The sequence below is a fragment of the Haliotis cracherodii genome, unplaced genomic scaffold (assembly GCF_022045235.1).
Source record: "Haliotis cracherodii isolate W230 unplaced genomic scaffold, xgHalCrac1.p SCAF_13, whole genome shotgun sequence".
NCBI classification, from domain to species: Eukaryota; Metazoa; Mollusca; class Gastropoda; order Lepetellida; family Haliotidae; genus Haliotis; species Haliotis cracherodii.
In genome coordinates this window covers 26738882-26754144 of record NW_027266268.1, presented here as the reverse complement: position 1 = coordinate 26754144, position 15263 = coordinate 26738882, and the positions used below count along the sequence as shown (strand labels likewise).

General features: G+C 41.0%; 1 protein-coding gene across 1 annotated transcript in view; it reads left to right on the top strand.

Moving 5' to 3' along the window:
- The first annotated feature begins 11512 nt into the window (after positions 1 to 11512).
- The window catches only part of LOC139458564 (cdc42-interacting protein 4 homolog), a 29520-nt gene continuing 25769 nt past the window's right edge, over positions 11513 to 15263 (top strand). Inside the window, exons 1-2 of the mRNA XM_071239992.1 lie at positions 11513 to 11574; positions 14852 to 14902. Coding sequence (XP_071096093.1) covers positions 11513 to 11574; positions 14852 to 14902 — 113 coding nt within the window. The remainder of the gene's footprint in view (positions 11575 to 14851; positions 14903 to 15263) is intronic.

The window sequence follows — 15263 nt, the reverse complement described above, 5'->3', positions numbered from 1 at the left end:
CATATCCAACAAATAGTTTGGTTCTTTCTGCTTTCAAATTAATCAATAGCACATGTCTTTGTGGTTTAGGCATCTCTTGCCTGTTTACAAAACTTGAAATTTCATGCAACGTGCAACGTACGTATGGTACGTTCAATGCAGGCCCCAGGAAGAAAACCTGCACTGGGGGCGGGTAACGGGGGATGTTGCGAGCTCGTAACCTGCAAATAAATTACCCCATGGCCGGACAAACGATCCAGTACACACACGAGCTAGAATGTGTTACTTCACAACCCTAATGTGGCCACCAGCAATCTTATAGTAATCTCGCGGTATATCCGAACACTTATTAATAGAAAGGGTGTTTTCCAGACAATTCACCCCCGTCCGTAAATCCACTTTGGGGTACTTTGGGCTCATTTGGAAAAGTGCTCATGCCTCCAGCTTCGGTCTGCAGTGGCTCGGCACCGCTCACTTTGGCCCAGGCACGCCTTGAGTCGGGGCAAACCCCCTATTTACTAAGAACTCTGTTTTGAGGGAACTTCTTACCTATTGCATGAACCCCCATCTCAACTCTCACCCCTCAACCCTCGCCAATCCGATCGCTCCCTTTTCCCCGGCCGACTGATCGCTTTGCTCCCTTTCTCTTCTTCGGCCTCCATTACCCGGGCCTCGCTTTCGCCCCGCTTCCGCCCCGTTTTAACACGCTTCTTTCCCCGCTTTCCACTACAGTTTTTAAACCAGATTAACTCGTCTTGTGTCTTTTCTTCCATCTTTTCTTTCATTTCGTTACCTTTTGGGCCAAAAAAATATCACTACAACCACTTTTTCATTTTTCTTTAGTCTGCTTCGTGTCATTTCACTTCTTGCACGTGCGTGGCGTGTTTGTTTCTTGCTTTCCATTTCTCACCATGTATTTTACACACAGTCTTCAGGTTTAATACATCTCCTAAAATTACTGCATTATTCTACTTTATTTTTCAAATAAACATCGTACATGTAGTAGTTCCATTTTTTTCTACTTCATTCTGCTTTCCACTACAATTTTTAAACAAGATTAACTCGTCTTGTCTTGTCTTTTCTTCCATCTTTTCTTTCATTTCTTTACATTTTTGGCCAAAAAAAATCTACTTCTCTACTTCTAGTCATTTCACTTCTTGCACGTGCGGGACGTATTTGTTTCTTGCTTTCCATTTCTCACCATGTATTTTACACACAGTCTTCAGGTTTAATACATCTCCTAAAATTAATGCATTATTCTACTTTATTTTTCAAATAAACATCGTACATGTAGTAGTTCCATTTTTTCGACTTCTTTCCGCTTTTCACACAAATCAACCAAATGACCCAACCGACAGCACCGGCTACACCCGGAGCATCTTGGCATTGCACCGACCGCCAAAAAACGCAGTTTAAGTCAGCCGGCACCAAGCCGCACGGAAGTAAGCGGCTGAGCTAAGAGAGCATCTGGGCTTTGCACCGACCGCCAAAAAACGCAGTTTAGACAGCCGGCACCAAGCCACCCGGAAGGAAGCGGCAAAGCACCAATCACAAGCGAGAACACGTCATTTCCTCCATCGGCAAGCTCGCCATGGCGGACCACGTTTCTTGTATTCTGGATGGCTGGCATCACCCCGCCCGAGCTCGCGAGCTGGCGAGCTCGGTCTTGTCGCGTCTGCATCGGTGGAGGGGACGATCTGAAGGTAAGTTCATTCATATATTTCACTCCACGTCTCTTTCGTTCTCAAACAGATCGGCAATTCCAAATGTTCCAAACCCTGTCCACCCTTGGCCATTTCATTTCAACGTCTTCTTTCATCACACAAAATGTCACCTGTTTTGGCCACTCTCTGGTGCACGTTGCAAGTGTTGTCGTGGCCAAGGAGCAGGCAGCGTGCTTCCTGTATTCTTGTACGTATGATAAATGCCTACCTTCAAAACCGACAAAAGAACGGCACTTTATTCACTGATTTTTTGTCTTTATTCCATTTCTCCTGTACAGGCCTGCCGAACCGAACCGATGTCACACGACCCCGGCCCTCTCCCCCCGGCTCTCCCTCCCAATCCTGTCATGCTGCAGAAAATGCAAAGGAAAACGTTAATTGTATCATCCATTATTCTTGCTCCTTAAACACATGCTATTTTTTTCGTTTAAAAACCTAACCAAAAAGTCAATAACATTCTTCAAATTAGTCTCTTTTTGTTACCACTTCATCGTAACCATGGTAACAGTTCTGTAATTATTCCAGTACCGGAAAAGTCACATTTGTTGAAACCTTAATCACTTGTGTTCATTGTGTTGGGCATTGTTGCAGATCCTCACCAACATGGCTCGGTGGCTGCCGACACATTCTCCTGATACAACTTACCACAGCCCCTGACAGTTTCATCTTTATTGAACATTGTGAAAGGTAGGTCATTTTATTCCTTGGTCTCATTGTTCTCAACAATATTTGTCATGTGCTGTACCGTATTTGCGGTCATTTGGGTTGGGTACCCCTTTCCGATCAACCGCCCCTTTACGATCATTAGGGTTGGGTACCCCTTTCCGATCAAACACCCCTTTACGATCATTAGGGTTGGGTACCCCTTTCCGATCAAACACCCCTTTACGATCGTTAGGGTTGGGTACCCCTTTACGATCAAGCACCCCTTTACGATCATTAGGGTATGGTATCCCTTTCCGATCAAACACCCCTTTACGATCCTTAGGGTTAGTTATGTGGAAGGGCATGGGTTAGCTATCTCTTTTACTTGATCCGAAGTAATTTAGGGAAAATCTATACCATTTTTATCAAGGGTTGGGTACCCCTATCCGATCAAACGTCCCTTTACGATCCTTAGGGTTGGGTACCCCTTTCCGATCAACCACCCCTTTACCATCATTAGGGTTGGATACCCCTTTCTGATCGAGCACCCCTTTAACATCATTAGGGTTGGGTGCCCCTTTCCGATCAAGCATCCCTTTACCATCATTAGGGTTGGGTACCCCTTTCCGATCAAACACCCCTTTACGATCCTTAGGGTTAGGTACCCCTCTCCGATCAAGCACCCCTTTACGATCCTTAGGGTTAGTTTTGTGGAAGGGCATGGGTTAGCTATCTCTTGTACTTGATCCAAAGTAATTTATGTAAAATCTGTACCATTTTTATCAAGGGTTGGTACCCCTTTCCGATCAAGCACCCTTTTCCGATCATTAGGGTTGGGTACCCCTTTCCGATCAACCGCCCCTTTCCGATCCTTAGGGTTGGGTACCCCTTTCCGATCAAGCACCCCTTTACCATCATTAGGGTTGGGTGCCCCTTTCCGATCAAACACCCCTTTACGATCATTAGGGTTGGGTACCCCTTTCCGATCAAACACCCCTTTACGATCATTAGGGTTGGGTATCCCTTTCCGATCAAACACCCCTTTACGATCCTTAGGGTTAGTTATGTGGAAGGGCATGGGTTAGCTATCTCTTTTACTTGATCCAAAGTAATTTAGGGAAAATCTATACCATTTGTATCAAGGGTTGGGTACCCCTTTCTGATCAAGCAGCCCTTTACGATCATAAGGGTTGGGTACCCCTTTCCGATCAAGCGACCCTTTACGATCATTAGGGTTGGGTACCCCTTTCCGATCTAACATCCCTTTACGATCATTAGGGTTGGGTACCCCTTTCCGATCAACCACCCCTTTACGATCCTTAGGGTTAGTTATGTGGAAGAGCATGGGTTAGCTATCTCTTGTACTTGATCCAAAGTAATTTAGGGAAAATCTATACCATTTTTATCAAGGTCAAGCACCCCTTTACCATCATTAGGGTTGGGTACCCCTTTCTGATCAAGCATCCCTTTACGATCCTTAGGGTTGGGTACCCCTTTCCGATCAAACACCCCTTTACCATCATTAGGGTTGGATACCCCTTTCCGATCAAACACACCTTTACCATCATTAGGGTTGGGTACCCCTTTCCGATCAAACACCCCTTTACGATCATTAGGGTTAGTTATGTGGAAGGGCATGGGTTAGCTATCTCTTGTACTTGATTCAAAGTAATTTAGGGAAAATCTATACCATTTTTATCAAGTTTCAAGCACCGCTTGATCTCTGACAACATGTGTAACTTGTGGATGGTTTCAATAAGCACCCCACTTTGTCAATTCGCCAAGCACCCAGGGTGCTTACTACAGCTTCATTTTCAAGAGAAATCTACATTTGCCATGGTTTTGTAGACTTGCTTGGGAGCTTTCCGATATTTCTTCTTCAGTGTCTGTATGAGAGACGAGTGCTGTTGTTCCTCACACTGTATAACACCATCATCCTAAGTGTTTCAGCACTACATGTCCATATACCATATACCATGTCCATATACCATGTCCATATACCATGTCCATATACCATGTCCCAGACTTGATTATTTACTGCTGTGGTGATGCTGGAATATTGCTGCAACTTTCATTCACTCACACACATGCTTATAAGACTGGGAGAGTAGAAGGTCCAGGGTTCAATCCCCTGGTGGCCGTGTCATTCCAAAAGATTGTCAAGGATGGTACTTGTTGTTAGGGTGAGGGTTGAGCGACATTTTAAAGTTTAAGCCACATTTACATCCTTGTTTGATTAAATTATCTTCTGAAAACATTTGAACAGGAACAAAAAAATAATGGGATTTTTACAAGAGAGGTGCATAATTTCAGAAACAGGAAACTTGAATTGTGTTTTGAAATAGTGGAGGACCGGCTGTTGTGGCAGTTGGGCTGTGTTAGTGTGGCATTTACTCTGAAGACCAGTCAGCCCAGGATCTTTTGTTTTAGAATTATTGAATATACCGTAGTACACTTTCTTAACATTCCAATCAGATTGTTATCTTTGACACTGTTCAAAACGGGGTTCTGGGGTCCAAAAGGGATGATCCTATGTTATTTGATTCAAAGGGCCAGCAGATTTTATTATTTTGACAATTGGGTTTTAATGAGGGCCCTTCCTCTTTAAGGCTTAATTTCAAACACCGTTCAATCTTCTGGTTTCTTTTGTATATTTTGTTTCGATTCATTTATTAATCATTTACATCAGATTTAAAAAAAAAAAAAAAATGTTTGTTTTTTTACAAAACACAGTTGAAGTGTTCTGTTTGCTTGTTTGGTAGTAAGTAATTAGAGCTGTCTGTGTCCTTGAAAGACTATAGCTGTGAGATAAAGGACTATAGCTGTGAGATTATGCAGACCATGGAGTGAACCCACATTCACTCAACCATGAATTCAGATACTGCTTTATTGAACAGGCGATACAATCACACATGTTGACAAACCATTGAAAAAGTTAAGGTCATATCAATATTAACTATCATTGTAAATCAACAGGCTGCATTCAACTGCCAAGTGCTATTTAGCTGTATGTGTGTGTCACACAATTGGTTTCTATACCCCTTACTTCCTGGTTCGCCATGCTGACAGGTAGCCAGGTGCACACATACATTACTTATGTTGGTATCAGGGGGGTGTTGTAGGACATGGATAGGGCACATTTTATGGTGCACTTTAGAGTCTTGACAAGTGTTGGGAGCTCTGGAAAGTAGCTGTGCTCAATGTTGAGCTTCATAATACTTATGGGCCAATTTGTTGTTAGATTTTGTTTAATGCTCCACTCAGCAATATTCCAGCTATATGATGGTAGTCTGTAAATAATTGAGTCCCATGATTGACATCATGAGCATTGATCCATGTAATTGGGATGCGATGACATGCATTCCACAAAGTCCAGCTGATCCATTTAGTTACCTTTTAGGACAAGCATAAGTGGCTGGTGACCTATATTCTTACCTGGAATCCCTGTAAACCTTTACCTGTGAAAAAGAAGGATATGTTTTGGGAGAACAGTGACCCTCCACTTCTGAACAGCATGGGTCCAAGGTGTATTGTTTTCACAGATATTTGTGATTCAGGTTCATTGACCTCGGAATTAATACCGTTTTTGTCTATTTTTGAAAAGTATGTAACACTTGTGTTGGAGAGTGTGGATACTAGGTCCATGTAATCACAGGTCAGTTGACCACTGGTTATTCAAATCAAACTGCAGCACTGAGGGACCAATATTTCTCAGAAATTGAATCATTTGGGTTTTTTCATGGGTTATTGAAAATATATTACTAATAAAATCTTAGAACACACTTCATTGTGATACCATGAATATAGAACATAGTGACAAATTTAGCTTCTTAATTCATTGTTGAGTGCTGAGTATGAATAATTGATTTCTCAAGTCAGTGACATGAATATTTGACACTCTGTAGCAGTTGCACTCTGGCTGCTGGAAAGGGTTGTGAGTGAGAGGCCTATTACTAGTATTAGTGAGCATCAATCATTGATGTTCTTGCTGGAGTCTGACAGATGGCCGTGTACTATTTCCTTCATTAAAGAGAGTCCGTCCAGACTGGCAGAGGTCTTGCTACATGTGTTGTTTATTATCAACATGGTGTATGCTGACAGTCAATAAACTCATTCGTCTACACTGAAGTTGAAAAGGATGTAGATGGAGAAAATATTTGATGTAAATTCACTTTGGTATCTTTGACTAAAAAGGATATAAGGTACTGTTTTTTCAAAGTCTGAAGAAAAAAGATTTGAAAGAGAAAGATTGTTTTGTGTTCCACTCCCAGCACAAGACTTCTCATGACACTGTTCGAAATAGGCGACCCTTCCCAGACTGATAAAACCAACCTCCTAAAACAATTTGTGAACCCTCCAAAAGAATGCATGAATGGTCAAGGCTTGTTGCCAGGACTGTATTTCACTTGTTTAAGCTGAGACCCCCATGAGGCCCAAATTTGATAAGACAAGACCCATGAAGATCTTCAGCAACCAATACTTGCTGTAAAAGGCAACTATGCTTGTTGTAAGAGGCGACTAACAGGATCGGGTGGTCAGGCTTGCTGACTTGGTTGATGCATGTCATCGATCCCAATTGCGTGAATCGATGCTCATGATGTTTTGTCTCTTAAAATTGCATCTGTCCCGTAATGGAACGATTCTGCAATAAATATTATCTTATCTTATCTTATCTGATGTCAATCACTGGATAGTCTGGTCCAGACTCAATTATTTACAGACCGCCATCATATAGCTGGAATATTGCTGAGTGATAAGATAAATTCATGCATCTATGGTGTGTATATATATATACCATGTTCTCATCTCTGTACCATACAAATGCACTATTTTGGTACCAGGTCCCAGGTGGGTGTTTTTCTACAAAGAATTCTATTCTATGATCAATACAGTATCAACACTTAGTATACGCTGCCATGATATACTGTAATGATAATGTACATTATGTATATCTACCTCTCATGTTGATAGTTATATTTATGTCCATATGTAGATAGTTAGTACCCTGCCCTACGAGGGTGTTCTGTACGATAAACATTCTTGATTCTTCTTCTTGATATATACAAGCTTGCTTAGTATTAGTTGGTTCAGTTGCTCTGTAAGTCGCCATGTAACATGTTTAATGCCTGTGATTAGAGACTTGGAATGAGTTGTATCTGGCTTTTCAAAGAAAGTAATGTTGTTCCATGTGGAAGAGAGAATGGAGGTTGGTGCTTCGATCGCTGGCCATGTCATACCAAACGATGTTATAAATGGTACTTGTGCCTAGCGCTCGGCATTGAATGGGATAAAACAAAGATTACTGTGTCTGAATGCGGTATCTCAGTGGGCTAGCGCTGTAAAACTGGCATTAGTCTGAACTAGTACAAGGAGACACGCACGCATGCTCAAACACACTGGCGCGCACGCACGCACACACACACACTGACAAACACACACACACACACACACACACACACACACACACACACACACACACACACACACACACAAACACTGACAAACACTCACACACATTATGTTGCATAAGTGCAATAATCTTTTGTGTGATATTAAACATCATTTCACCTCACCTCACCTCACCTCACCTCACCTCAACCTTATGAAAGGTGAGATGGCTCACTTGCAGCAACAGATGGGGTGGAGATGATTGGCGTTAGGAACGATGTTGTGAAACACAAGCTGTGTTTGCTTCCCCATGTTGGGGGATAAAGGAGGTACCTCTACACAGCTAAATGCATGTAGGGGAGGGGTGTGTGTACACAGGCTGTCTGGTGCAGTCTGGGATATGGATTAGCACTACTGCCTGACGAGCCCAAATGCTGATTAGTAGGTTTGACTTTCCAATGAATCAGTGTAATGCTCTTGTGGCGTGCTTGACAAAAAGTGTTAAGATTACCTTGATGGTGTGTGGACTGAAGGTCAGGGGAACATTGAAGGTTGCTGCTTGGGTCATGATCATTTTTGAATCTGATGACTTCTAAATCTTTTGTTTTTGAATTATGACAAGGCCTAGTCTGTCTGACAGTCCGGAACCATTGTATTGTCCCTTCCACTCAGTCCTTCTGTGATGTTATACCCTAAATGAAGCAAGTCTAGATTTTCCACAGGTTCAAGAACTACTGTGGGTTTCCTTTTCAATTTAAATGTAGTTTCTATCAAACTGATATATTTTCACAGGGTTAAAAATTGGCAAAAGTCCTGTAGTTCTTGCCAAACTGCCAAATAGTTAAGGTATCATAAGGACTAGTAGAAATATGCCATTTTTATGTGTTTTGCTATTTGTTATCATTATAAGGACTAGTGGACTAAAAATGTTAGTGTCTACCACTGTTTTCAGAGACTAAGCTTTAGTCTAACAAGGACCCCGAAGACCTCACAAACTGTTGTGAGAGGCACTTACGATAGATTATCATCAGTATTCTAAAAGTCAGGGTGCCCTTTTCCATGTTGTCAAAACCCAAATGTTCAAGATTCCTGAATAAGGGATCCCCAGATAAATGCACTATAACAGAAACCTTCAAGCACCCCAGAGACCACCTTAATTTTCTGTCGTAAAAACATCTGAGCATCTAGATCAGGTGTAACATTTGATTTCAGAAGGATTATTAGGGACAGTGTGGCAGTTCATTGTGATTATAACATTGATAATTTATATCACAACAGACAGAGTAACATCTTCCTTGTATTGCAGGGTTAGACCTTATGACAATTAGAGGAATAGCAGCTATGCCCCCAAAACTAATTACATTAAACTAAGGACATTGGATTTTTACCCAAGCATTAGGTGGCTTTTTCTTACAAAGATGTGTTAAGTATATACGATTCTGCATGCGTCTCAATCAAGCTACTCTGGAATTATTTTTCCTGAAGCAAGTCCAGTTGTAATTCAGTTCATGTAAGTTGGCACCAGCTTTGAACGTGGTTTATCTGGATGCCTGCCATTGTCACGAAAAAAACAACAACAGTTAATTCAATCAGGAATTTGTAATCAAAGCACCAAAGACATCTTTGTTGTTATTGCTTTAGAATATTCCAAATCTTGCACAGCCAGGTATGAAAAATTGATCTCTTATTAAATGTGACTGTTTTAATGTTCAGATTTATTTGAACATTCCAAGTTTTGTAAAGCCAGGTATGAAAAAGTTATCTCTTATTAATGCGACTGTTTTAATGTTCAGGTTTATATTGTCTATTTCTGTTTTGGGTAATCCATTGTGAAATGTGGATTATTTTTATCAGTTCCTAATCTTCACACAGAATAAATGATGATGTTCCAGCTTCTATCCAGACAGATGTGTGCAGCTCAAATGAAAGAATTGACACAGTCCAAGCATCCATCTTCAAATAGCCAAAGACGTACTGTCTGTAGCACCAAGACATAAAGACACATATCCCTTGTCCATTAGTTGCATCTCTTAACACATGCTAAAATGAAGCCCTCCTGTCGAAAATGACAGATCATCAGTTTACAAATATACAAATTAAACACGAAAGGAGATTTGCAAATGTGAGCGAAGACGAATACAAGCTACGGTAATCTTGCTACAGAGGAAGGGAATCCTTTAAGCTTGAAGTCCCTGAAGAAGAGCCCTCTTATCAACACACGTCTCTGCAGAAAGCCTGGTGCGCACAGGTGTTTTTGTTAGGACGCCATGAACTCTCTCATCCAAACAATACTAGTCTGTTGTCACTGGCTTGCTGGTCTGCCAGTAGACTTAACTTTTCCTCAGATCTTTTCTTGAAATTGTGTGTGAAAATGCTTCATATCATACAGACATGTCACAAATATCAGATTTTTTTGCTGAACTGACAATTTTGGAAAGAGAGTTTACATTCATTATCATGGCTATTTAGTCTAATATATTTGTGTTTTTAGAATAATTTCCCCGAATATAAAACCTCTATTACATCATCGCCATAAGTGCTCTTATTGAAGTTTTTCAACAGAAGCCCTCATCATTGTTAACTATCTATAAATAGTTGTGCAATTAATAGTATCTTGCTGCCCATGACTCCTGTGCAACCATCTGCTGACTAGATGCAGATAATTAAGTAGGTTTTTAAAATTAAAAGACATAATAATGTGTTTATGTTGATAGGTCACACTTTTAGAGTAACATTTGATTGGCGGGGTGCAGGTTTTACTGAGCTGATAAGGAATAATCATGCCCTTTAGTACTGCATGGATAAGTGCATGGAAGAAGACATGGAAGCAATCTGTGCAATAACTTATGAGCTAGTGGCCCGAACTAGCATAAAGCACCATATTCAGATTTAGTGTTACTTTATGAACTATTACTAGTTGAGCTTACTAGACCTAATAGGTTAATGTCGCACATTGTGGATCATATTTCTCGTTGTGACCGCCTCCATGGTCTAGTGGTATTAAGGGGATAAAACAAGGTGCTGGTTGTAAGCTATTGCTCCCTTGGGGATTCCGGGTTAGAATAGAACCTGTGCTGGCTGAAAGCTATTACCCCCTTGGGGATTCCGGGTTGGAATAGAACCTGTGCTGGTTGTAAGCTGTTGCTCCCTTGGGGATTCCGGGTTAGAATAGAACCTGTGCTGGTTGTAAGCTGTTGCTCCCTTGGGGATTCCGGGTTAGAATAGAACATGTGCTGGCTGAAAGCTATTACTCCCTTGGGGATTCCGGGTTAAACTAGGATCTGTTCTAGTTGTATTTGGTAATTATTTACAGGCCACCATCAAATAGCTGGTATATTTCCGGGTGGGCGTTCAACATAGAAACATGATCATGGTGGCATATGAATACACATTGTCAAAGTATACTTGTTCCCCACTGATGAAGTGTAGTTGTGTTTAAATAAATACACACTGTCATAGTCAGAGTCCCACTGCTATGGCATTGCCGTGGAAAATAAATACAATTGCTTTTTTATAAACAGACGAACAGCATCTCTTCATCCTCCCAATCGCAGTGTGCTGACGATGGACCACTTCTACACATTGGTCCAATATTTGAACAGCGGTTGGCCATCATGAGGTTTACCTTTCCCCACTCTGGTGCCATATGTCAACTTTTCCATTTGACATAACTTTGAAAAAGCCATTGCCGCCCTTCCTGTCGTACTTTTCTAATTTTTATTCTAAACAACACTGAGATTTGAGTGAAAATGTTGTGTGTGTGTAATCTTGGACCGATGTCGGCTCAACCCAGCTTTGGGGGACCGGAGCAGCTGGTTTGGATGTACATCGCTGCAGGGTAGCCGAGCTTCTAAACCCGCTCAAGAACCATCTACCATATGCAAGATTTGTAATTAAAATCAGTTGTGTATCTTTGCTGTTTGGACCCACCCAATACAGCCAAAACACCTTTGTTCAACATGGAGAATGTGTCCTGGAGTTACGATGTTTTACACAACAAACATGACTGTCCTTGGACAAAGATATTTGGGTTGAAGCATCAAGTGTGACCACAGGCTCCTTGCATGACTGACCTGGTGATGGGTTGGTTAGCTTGTGCCTGGGGTCATAAGTCATGATTCACATCATTGCCTAGCCTTGCTCCATGGCTGTGCTGAATGACAAGTCCACGGGTGTATAGTTATTATATCCTTATAGGCAAGTCTTGATGAGCGGATAGTACATCAATGAGCAAGTCTCTTATAGGGACAACTTGTTCTTATTATTTATATAATCTAGAAATTATGATTTCTGAAAGTTATTTCCTCCAAGACTTGCGCAAGTCTAATTACTGCTGTCACGGCACAAATATAGCCTTCTCATCCACTCTGGGCATATTTTCTCAAGTTGTTTTCATGCTTATTATTCACACATTTAGTCTGAAGAGTTCTGGCTGAAAATATGTTTGATAGATAGAAGAAGAAGAAAGAAGAACATTTTCTGAACTAAGTGCCCACTCAGAACAATGCAAACATTACAGTAATAATTTGGCACATATAATAACATGATATACAATTTGAAACAGGTTTAAACTCAACTCAACTCAACTCAACTCAACTCAACTCAACTCACCCTATGTTCAATACATGGTAATTTCAGGTCTTTCTCCCAGAATTACCAACCCACCATGGTAGGCTGACATATTGTCAAGTGAGATCGGACAACACACTGTCCGTTATTGTATGACTCTATTGTAATACTTGACCAATACTTCACAGCCTTGTGAATCAACACTACCTGATGGACAGATCAGAAGCATGTTAGCACTGTGGATTATTTTTATATTCCCAGAGCGATACAGCTTTTGTTTTAGCATAATCAACATTGTTAAAGGAGGCCAAGACAAATATGGGTGACCAAGTCAAACACCTTGCCATACATCTAGTATGGCCACTGGGGGTCTGAGTGAAAGTGGTCGTAATGGCGGAGCATCCTGACTATGTGTGGCCTTCAGCCAATACAATATGGCTGGTTGCACCATGCTGAAGCCGATGGGCTCTGGAAATTTGGTACACCTCGCAGGAACACACTCCATTGTCTGGCCACTATTGGAATGTAGTCCACACCTGCAATTGTATTCAGCCAGATGATATTCATTCTCTGTTGTCCTTGCTTCTTAGCCAGGCATCTCCAGAATGGAGTGGAAGTATTTGGTGGCCATTGGCTGAACAATCGAAAAGGAAAAGAAATTGTAGATTAATAGAATTAATTTGTAATTTTGTACCGATTTAGAAATGCCTGAGGAGTTTGCATGTTCAGAAGAGGGGAATTTGAGAGTAACTTGATGCCATCATATTGATTTTGTTGCAAAGTCATTCTTTGAAATAATTAATTGAAAATTTTGGTCCTTGTACCTTATTTCTGAAGGCTATTTCATATTGATGCATTTCGATAGTCGTCTGATTTGTGTGATTCCAACAGTCATCAATGCTGTTGGAGCCAGAAGAAATACAATTAGAATGTTCCAGAGGTACATATTTTTTGTTGATAAGAATACAGAGTTACCCCGGATTACAATGGGTTTCATTGGATTACCTCAGGAAAGATTCGCTACAAGAGGTGGGATAGCCAACCCTAACTCACAACTAACCCTAATGGTCATCAATGGTATTAACCAGAACACGATAAAGGGGTTAGCTAGCATCGTGGTTTCAGTGAAACCCTTGAAGATCCGGGGTAGAACAGATCTTCAGCAACCAATGCTTGTCGTAAAAGGTGACTATGCTTGTCATAAGAGGTGACTAACAGGATTGGGTGGTCAGGCTTGCTGACTTTGTTGATGCATGTCATGGATCCCAATTGCGGGAAGCAATGCTCACTCACTCACTCCAGCTTGTTAAAATACAGGCCATTTATTGATAAGGGCAGTCTTTTGATTTTGGAAACCCTTCCGATGCAGGTGACAATTACTACACTCTGTGATCTCTGTGTGGACTGACACAGTACTCAATCAGGTACTACTCCTGGGTATTTGATAGGCTGTGGGAGAGCCCTGCAGGGGTAGGTGTGTTTGATGTAGGTGCAAGCCGTCATGGCGAGGTGACAGCATGTACTCCCACTGATTGATTAATGGTGTCCTCGTCACTGCACACCATCTTGAAGCCTGGTCAATTCAACTATTAGCTGACCAACTCACTCATTTTCCGATCTCATTCTTGAACAATAATGACTTTGTATAGCCATTTATAGCACTAATCATTGTTTAAGTATATTTTTACTATTGAACCATGCCATTTCAGGAGTGGCCAAGTGCATATTCCTTTCTGACTACTGGACTAGATTCATAGTGAAATTTTATTTTGTAATTGATATAATTTGTAACTTGTGAGCCCTGGGTTACAATGGGTCACGTTGAAGGCGATAACGTCATCGGGTGGTCAAGCTGGAATATAGCTGGAATATTGATGAGTACGTTGTTAACAACACTTCACTTTGTGAAAGGGAGCCCTGCTTTTGTTCAATGTTTAACCGAGTTGAGCACTGTCTCATCCTGTGTGTCTGACTCCTAGTTAAGCACACATCACATATTGACTCATTTCAGAAATTACACTCATTATTCCTTGTACATACCCTTATGATGCTTTCACAACTAATTCAACAACAAATGTATTCAAAATCAGATTGGAACAAACAATTATCGATCTCTATAGTCTAAGACTGAGCACACAATTTCACTATCCCCCAAAATATTCATGATCCCCCAACCTTTTTTGGTTCAGTATATATACATGTATCCTGTATTGAGGCATGAGTGAGTGAGTTTGATTTTACGCAGCTTTTAGCAATATTCCAGCAATATCACAGCGGGGGATACAAGAAATGAGCTTCACACATTGTACCCATGTCGGGAATCGAACCCGGGTCTTTGGCATGACGAGCAGACACTTTAACCACTAGGCTCCCCGACCACCCCTTATTGAAGCATGACATAATCATACTTGAATATAGTCGCAAACTGACGTAGTGAAACCCAAATGTCTGCAGCCTTGATGTTCCTCATTATTGCTGTGAGTGTTATGACTTCAACTGAGACCACATTGATATAATCATGTAATTGTTGTCATTGTTTGTTTCAGAAAACTAGTGAAGAGTTATCAACCACGGAAGAAAGAAGAAGATGATTATGTGTAAGTATGACACGTGTGGAATTGTACTTTGTTCATGCCAGGAGCCATGCTCTGATGGTGGGCTCACATACAATCATTGTACCCCTGTGTGACATGTATTACCTATCATAATCTGTGTAACAATCATCGTCTGTCAACTGTCCGTTTTCCATTTCCAGAGCAGAACTCTTAAACTGTTGAATATTTCTCCGTTTCAATGGTGCCCTGAATGTGGATCTGACTAATTGTTTTTTTAATTATTTTTTTGAATTACTATTTTTTTATGACAAGTTAGACTTATACTGAACACGAGGGTAATAGTTTGTCATGAAGAAAGATTTTTCAGTTGTTTGAAATTATTTTAAAACCCAACCAGGACAGT